This window comes from Acanthochromis polyacanthus, chromosome 9 (assembly GCF_021347895.1).
Source record: "Acanthochromis polyacanthus isolate Apoly-LR-REF ecotype Palm Island chromosome 9, KAUST_Apoly_ChrSc, whole genome shotgun sequence".
Taxonomy (NCBI): Eukaryota; Metazoa; Chordata; class Actinopteri; family Pomacentridae; genus Acanthochromis; species Acanthochromis polyacanthus.
The window spans coordinates 5717453-5725979 of record NC_067121.1 but is presented as its reverse complement, the minus strand read 5'-3'; the positions used below and the strand labels follow the sequence as shown (position 1 = coordinate 5725979).

Here is an 8527-nt window from a genome sequence, read left to right as displayed (position 1 = left end):
CAAATATATTGACATATTGTAATTAACTATACTAAATAAACATGGAAATAGTATTTAGTAATGTTACACCAAAATATTAAAAATAGATATAAGAATGTTAAAATATTTCAGCACAAGAAAATACAACAAGAAGCATAAAAACATTTACTATTGATTAACAGACACTGTTTAAACTGATAAAATCATATATATATATATATATACACACACACACACAGCATATAGCTATATATAATGTATTTATATATTTTTGGATTTAAAATATAAAGTAATGATATAATAAATATAATATCACTATATAGAACATAATATTAAAATAATTGTTACATCAAAAATAGAAAAAATATGTACAAAATATTTTGGTGCTTAAAATGCAATACAATAAACTTTCTTCTTTTAAAAAACTAAAGAATTAAATACAGTTTACATAAAGATTTTTAGTACCAACTCTGAAAGGACAAACCAAAAGTAAAACATTAATTAAATAACATTCAGAACCTCCCACCACGGTGTCCAGATGCTTTTGTAGAAAACTCAGCTGACAGGTGAGTGGAAAACAAAGTTCACATCTGTACAGTAGAAACGCTTTGAGGACGTGACACCGCGGCGTGTCGTCACGGTTACGGCAGCTTCCTGTCGCTGAGCTGAGCTGCAGCGGTGTGTTCTTAACATTCCTCTGGTGGACTTCATCACTGAGCTTTGGGCCTGAAGGCTGCAGAAGACAAGATGGAACAGAGATCAGATCCTCCTCCTGGTTCAGGCTCCATCATGTTCCACTGCAGGGAGGAGGGAAAGGAAAAGGAGAGCAGGAAGTGGAGTTCAGAGGGGGACCGCCAAAATACAACGCAACAACAACACAATAAAACACAATAACACAACAAAAACAACAGTAGCACAACAACAACACAATAACACAACAATAACACAACAACAACACAATCACACAGCAAAAACAACAATAACACAACAACAACACAATAACACAGCAAAAACAACAACAACAACACAGGAAAACAACAATAACACAATAACAACACAATAACAACACAACAACACAATAACACAACAACAACACAATAACAACACAACAACACAATAACACAACAAAAACAACAAGAACACAACACAATAACAACACAACAACAACACAATAACACAGCAAAAACAACAATAACACAACAACAACACAATAACACAACAAAAACAACAATAACACAACAACAGCACAATAACAACACAAAAACAACACAATAACAATATAACAACAACACAATACCACAACAACAACAACACAACAACACAATAACAACCCAACACAATAACACAACAAAAACAACAATAACACAACAACAACACAATAACACCACAAAAACAATAACACAGCACAATAACAAAAACAAAAACACAACAACAACACAATGACAACACAATAACAACAACATAATGACAATAACACAACAATAACACAATAACACATCAAAACAACAAGAACACAACAACAACAACACAATAACACAACAAAAACAACAATAACACAATGAAACAACAAGAACACTACAAAAACAACACAATAACACAACAAAAACAACAATAACACAACACAATAACAACACAACAACAACACAATAACAACACAATAACACAACAAAAACAACAATAACACAACACAATAACAACACAACAACAACACAATAACAACACAATAACACAACAACAACACAACAACACAGGAAAAACAACAATAACACAACAACAACACAATAACAACACAACAACACAATAACACAACAACAACACAATAACAACACAACAACACAATAACACAACAAAAACAACAAGAACACAACACAATAACAACACAACAACAACACAATAACACAGCAAAAACAACAATAACACAACAACAACACAATAACACAACAAAAACAACAATAACACAACAACAGCACAATAACAACACAAAAACAACACAATAACAATATAACAACAACACAATACCACAACAACAACAACACAACAACACAATAACAACCCAACACAATAACACAACAAAAACAACAATAACACAACAACAACACAATAACACCACAAAAACAATAACACAGCACAATAACAAAAACAAAAACACAACAACAACACAATGACAACACAATAACAACAACATAATGACAATAACACAACAATAACACAATAACACATCAAAACAACAAGAACACAACAACAACAACACAATAACACAACAAAAACAACAATAACACAATGAAACAACAAGAACACTACAAAAACAACACAATAACACAACAAAAACAACAATAACACAACAACAACACAATAATACAACAACAACAACAAGAACACAACAACAATGACACAATAATACAACAAAAATAACAATAACACAACAACACAATAACACAACAAAAACAAAGAGAACACAACAACAATGCAATAACACAACAAAAACAACAATAACACAACATCACAATAACACAAAAAAGACAATAACATAACAACAATGCAATAACACCACAAATACAACAATAACACAACAACAACAACAACACAATAACAATACAATAACACAACAATAACAATGATAACACAACAACAACAACAGCACAATATCAACTAACAATACACGGACAACACAACAACAGCACAACAACACAATAACAACAACACAACACAACAGCAAAAACAGTCTTTGGTGTCAAATGAAATACGGATTCTACAGACTGTCCCTGAACACATCATCCTACACAGATAGAACGGTCTGACTCACTGGATGTAGATTCTGGATTAACGCTCGCCATCCGCTACATATTTCACTCGCCTTTTTCCACTCCTTCTGGTAAAATTTTTTGTCTTTCCTTTATTTTAAAATCCCTTCACTGCAAGAAACAACAACAATCCCCGAGCAGCAACCAACACGCCGGAAATTTAAAGTTTTTCCGAGAATTTAAATCATTCATTAAAGCGGCCCTGCTAACCTGACAGTAAATTAGCAGGTTTAGTCAGCGAAACCCAAGACAATTGTAACAGATTTTTTTCCCCATAAAAACTGACACTGAGGCGCCGTCAGAGCATTCTCCACAGTGCTGTCTCAGTGCTACAGAACGTTCTGACTCACCGGATCTAGAATGTTGGTCACAGCTTTCTGAAATGATCCAAATCAAATGTTTCATCACTGCTTTGAGCAAAAAACTATCACCACATCTTGTTCTTAGCCATTTAAAGAAACACGCCACAATTTTGTTTCTAGCCCAGAAAAATAAAATGCTCATGAGTCAGACCATTCTACACAGCTCTGTTTTAGTTCTATAGAATGGTCTGACCCACTTTAATTTTATGAGTCCATCAAAACTAGTTAACCGGTCACTGTTTTGAGTGAACTTTGCACCCAAGATGACTGCAATTCCTTTTTTTTCTTTCCTAAACTTTATTTTGTTAGGAAAGGTATATTCTACATTTATTCTAATCCTGTTTCTATTTATATTTGTATTTTTCTGACATATTTTTCTACTTATGTTTACATTGTTAGATCATATTTTTCTACTTATGTTTATATTTTTAGTTCATATTTTCTACTGTTTATATTTCTGACCTGACTGGGAGTGACTGGAACTGAACCAATTTATCCTCGGGGATCAATAAAGTATTTGTGATTTTGATTTAGCAAAACAAACCAGTTTTGTTTTCTCCCTCGAAAAGAAACAATGAGGTGCAGTCAGACTATTCTACCTCATCCTACAGAATGATTCCACTCAACAGGTCTGTTTCTTTTCTGCGTCAATTTCTGGTGGAAATGTCTTCATTTAATAAACCCAAATATGGTGGAATATATTTCTGTGAGGCTCTTTCAAATATTTATTCTGCTGTAGATAAACATTTTTTCATTTAATATTACTTCCGCTGAGACCACACACAGATAGTGGTCTTTCAGAATAAAAGCCCTCTACCTGTTTGACATTTTTATGCACATGTACGTATTTAAATCTACTTTTTTGTGCACAACGTAGCTGGATTACCCATAAAACACGTCTCTCTTAGTCTTTACTGTGCTTTAAGCAGAGAAAGTGCAAAAACATGCTTCATAGAGGCTTCGTAATGATATAATAAATAAACACAGTGATTTTAACGTGAAGAACGCAAATGTATGCATTTCATATCAGAAAATAATTGGTGCTTTGGGGTGACATCGCCAAGTCAAAATATTCTTCTAAAAACTTGTTAATTTTACTCCTAAAAACAAGGCAAAAATAGACTTCCTGTCTACTGACTTTATTTTCTGATTTAGGGAATAATAAAAATGTAGAAGTTATGATTCTATTATTAACATCTATGTATAATATGAAATTTCATGGTGACTTCAGTAAATTTAAATAGTTGTTTCTGATTAAAAACTCATTAATTTCTAATAAACTTGTCTTTAAATTAGTTTCTTTCCACTTCAGCAGCTCTTCCTATCTCTTTATTCTGAAGGTTTTTAACAGGCTAATATGCTAATTTTTATTCAGCGCTTGATGTATAGAACATTTTATTCCTAAAAATGTGGCAAAATTAGTCTTTTTCTTAGCGGTTGACAGTGTTCTCTGATTCATTCATTCAGCAGTTGAGGTGCCACTAGAGCTGCGTCCCTCACCATGTTTTAAGGACATTTTGGGGAAAATAAATCGTAATTAACGCATAAAATACTGCAGAATAAACTCCTCAGCAACAAGTACGTCTTCCTTAAAGATGCCTGGTGAGTTTCCGGAACCGTTCTAATCCTGTAGCAGGAAAAAGCTGCAGCCCAGTGACTTTTGACCCCTTTTTAAAGACGCGTCATGGCCTTGTCTTTATCCCGCCACCGCTGACAGGAAGTGAAGAAACAAGCAGAGATACAAAGTACAACTCACAAAATAAAAGTCCGGTTTATTGTCAAACAACAAACTTCGCACATACATCAAAACAGGCCGTCATAAAACAAAAAGTCGCTGACAAAAACAAAATAAAAGGAAAAAGAAAAGAGGCTCTTTTCTTTGGCCTTACCCTCCCATACAAACAAACTAGTTATGGTACAGCTAAAGTACATACATTAAATTTACTGGAATGCTCTGAGTTCAACGGCTTAAGAGGTTCATGTTTTTTACATGTTTTTTCTAGTATCTGTTGAGATATTGTAACATGGTCAACCAAGTAAAATCTTTTGTTAAAGAAGCACCGATTTGGTCTGACGAGATCGCTGCCGAGAGAGAAACTGACCCCCCCTCCTAACAATATGTACAAAAATATAAAATGTAAATAAAAATACAAACAAATTCTCCTTTCGTGTTGTTGTTGTTGAAGAGAAGCCAGATTTCTGCGTCGATGTGGTGGCGAGTTCCTCTAGAAAATTTGTTTTGCAGCTTTGCGGGGAGATCGAGTGTGTTGTGTTGGTGGGTCGTGGTTTGTTGAACTCTACTTGCTAATGACCATGTTGATTTTTTTTTTTTATTATTATTTTTTTTCCTTTAAATCAGTCCTCCAGCCCCTCCACCTGTGACATATAAAAACGGTCAGAGGTGAAGAATCAGGAAGTGGTTCAGCAGGATGGCGCGGGGGGAAAACGCATCAATCGTCGTCGTCGGTTTTCTGCTTCTTGGTTTCGACGTCGTCCTGGAAGGAGAAGGAGGAGAAGAGAAGTTAGAGACGGTGGACGGGTCGGTGGACGTGATTCGGGGCTGCAGGAGTCGCCGCCTCACCTCGTCGTCCTCGTCGTCGTCCTCAGCTGCCCGTTTTGTGCCGCCCTCGATCTCCTCATCGTCCTCATCCTCGTCCTCCTCCTCACCTGCAGCGCCAACAGTGAAAAGTCAGGATTTTGCAAGTTTTTTTGAGCAGAAAAACACAAACGTAAGAAAATCCGCGGTGGCTACCTTCTCCATCGTCTTCCTCGTCCTCCTCGTCCACCTCCTCGTCTTCTTCGTCGTCTACTTCGGGCTCACCGTTCTCCTCATTCTCCTGGAAACGACAAAAATAACCTTTAAACCGACTTTCCTGGGCGCTTGCAGAGATGTTTACTTCCTCTTGGAGACGGCAGCAGTTACCTTTCCGTTGGTGGCAGCACTTTTGCCATTCTCCTTCTCCTCCGCTGTCTTCTTCTCTTTCAGGTCCTGCAGAAGACAAAAGGAGAAAGTGTAACACCAATAAGTTCAGAGCTCCTCGCTGCTACCTGCCCTTCCACCTATTGGCCTACTTAGAGCTGCACATTTTTCAAGCCTCCTATTTAAACACCATATTGGTCTCTGCAGATCCTCCCCCTGGCCTCCTCCTCCCACTCCATCCCCTCTAATGTGTTGTAATCTGATACTTTGATGTGGCCCCCGGGGCACTCTGGGTATTGTAGTCTTCCGCGGGCCGCCGCCGCCGCCATATGTCACGAGACACGCCCGGGAGAGGCACTGCAATACCCAGGATGCACCGCTCCGTTTAAAATAACACAGGAGCAGGAGGGAGGAGGAGGCGGGGGGAGGAGGGGGAGGAGGGGGGGGGAGGTGATGGAGGAGGAGGAGGCGGTGAGCGCGATGCACGCTGCTGCTGCTGGCCGCTTGTTGTAACGGAGGCAGGAAAGGACAATAGAAGACGACACATGGCAGCCGAGAGAAGCGGCACCGAGCGGCGGAACCGGGCCCCGTTAACACAAACATTAGGACAAATAAAAGCACCATCTGGGCTCTTCTCCACACCGGAGAACCGCCCGCCGACACTATTAATAGCAGCTCCCGGTTCCGTCGACTCGGTCCGCTCGCATCCAGCGCCCTCACGGTTATTGATTAATTGCTTTACATAATCTGATCGGTTGAAATCCACTAAGCTGTTTAGCAGCATTGGCGGCTCCTTGGCAGGAGACGAAGGAGGTTCAGCTGAGCGCCGAGACGCACTCACCCGCTGTGCGTAAAAAGGCGCTTGTGCGTAAAAATGCTCCACGGCTATAAATAGTGGCCGAACGGGCACCCCGGATTACCGGCGGTATTACCGGGCCCCAACTTTCCCCTCTCATCTCCTCCATATGCTCATTCGTTATAATCTCTCAGAATTATTCAGCTCTGGATCCGTTTCACCGCCGCGGAGCCCCGAACTCCCCCCGTGGGGCTATTAAAGTTTCACCCGATGTGATCCAAGTCCAACCGGAGGCACATTAACGTTCAAGAGATGACGGTGCGGCGGAGAGAGAAGCGGCCACGGAGCACAAAGAGGGAAAAGCAGCGGCGTCACATCACACCTCCACAGAGAGAAGTGGGCTGTTACCAAAAAAAGACGGAAAAAGTTTCCCCCGAGACACGAACGCGCCCCGAAAACACGCTCCGAAAAGCACCGCGGCAGAGGAGGAAGCGGCGGAGAGGCGCTCCGGTGAGCGGAGGCTGGAGCGGCAACAGTGGCAACAGTCGACCTTCCGGAGTCGGTAAACAAACCGGATCGGACGGTGCGGGTAGGCCGGTGCCGTTTCAAAACAGAAAATAACGAAGCTGATCGAAAGTTGCCAGCAGTGAGATTTACGCACCGGCGCCGCTCCATTCAAACGGAGCAACTTCACGGAACAAACCGCTCCGCCGCCGTTGAATAGCCGGTCCACAGAGTCATTCAGCGGCGGGATGTGCGAGAAATACGCGAATGTGGAGAAAAATGAAGCCAGAACCGACAGGAGCGCGTGTTGGAGCGACGCGCGTTGGTTCTGGTCGGAGCGGAACCGAGCCGCTTGTATAAACAAAGAACCCGCGCAGACTGTTACCGTCCGGACAATGAGCCGCTGGAAACGGTGTCCGTGATGCGGAGCTGAGACCCCCCGCTCCATCCCGCTGCCCATCAGAGTTCACCGGGAAGAAAAAGACGCGTTTTAAATCAAAATCCGCTTTTTTTCTCTCTTATTTCTGCGGTCCGTCAGAGTCCGTGGAGAATGAGCGCGAAGCCACGACGGAGACGTTTTCTTTTTATTAAAAAAAAAAAATCTAGGTTACAGCCTGGAAAAGCTTTATTCTGCTGAGGGGCTTAACGAGGAGCGGCCCCCGTAGAGGTGCGCGGTCGGCGGCTTACCTTGGCTGAGATATCCGAGCCGGAGTCCACTTGTGTGTCTGCCATTGTTTTAGTTCAATAAAATAAAGGACGGCTGAAATGAAAGGTGGAATAAAGTAAATCCTCCGCTGCTCTGCTCGCTCTGATAGTTTGTGCCAGTGGCCGACGCTGCTGACGGCCGAGCTTGTAATATAGGCTTGTGGGCGGGGACTAGGCAGCTCGCCGTTAGATGATTGGCTCACGGCTCCACAGAGGTGTTCTCTTCGCGCGCTGGACTGGAACAATGGATAGAATTTCTAAACCCGGAGGCCACGCCCCCCTCCGTCCTGCCACCGCAACCGTCCGTTTCTCCGGTGAAAAAACAAAAACCGGAGCCGGTTAAAGCTCACAAAACGAACCGACACCAAGCCGGCGGCGCGTTGGCGGACAAAAACCCCAGTTTGCACCGAGCTGCGCGCCGAATTTGGCGATCAGACAGCGCCGCTCCGCCGGTGTCACT

General features: G+C 41.3%; 1 protein-coding gene across 1 annotated transcript; it reads right to left on the bottom strand.

Moving 5' to 3' along the window:
* Positions 1-4888: 4888 nt before the first annotated feature.
* Positions 4889-8218, bottom strand: ptmab (prothymosin alpha b). Its single transcript, XM_022220903.2, has 5 exons — positions 8050-8218; positions 6066-6131; positions 5895-5979; positions 5724-5809; positions 4889-5637 (listed from the first exon to the last, which is right to left on the bottom strand). Exons 1-5 carry the CDS (start codon positions 8092-8094, stop codon positions 5593-5595), a joined length of 327 nt encoding a protein of 108 aa, XP_022076595.1. The 5' UTR covers positions 8095-8218; the 3' UTR covers positions 4889-5592.
* Between the last annotated feature and the right edge of the window lie 309 nt (positions 8219-8527).

Coding starts and splice junctions, on each gene's coding strand:
- ptmab (XM_022220903.2), bottom strand. CDS start 8,094: ATGGCAGACACACAAGTGGACTCCGGCTCGGATATCTCAGCCAAG. Junction 5,810..5,894: donor CGAGGAAGACGATGGAGAAG/GTAGCCACCGCG, acceptor TTGGCGCTGCAG/GTGAGGAGGAGGACGAGGAT. Junction 5,638..5,723: donor ACGACGACGAGGACGACGAG/GTGAGGCGGCGA, acceptor TTCTCCTTCCAG/GACGACGTCGAAACCAAGAA.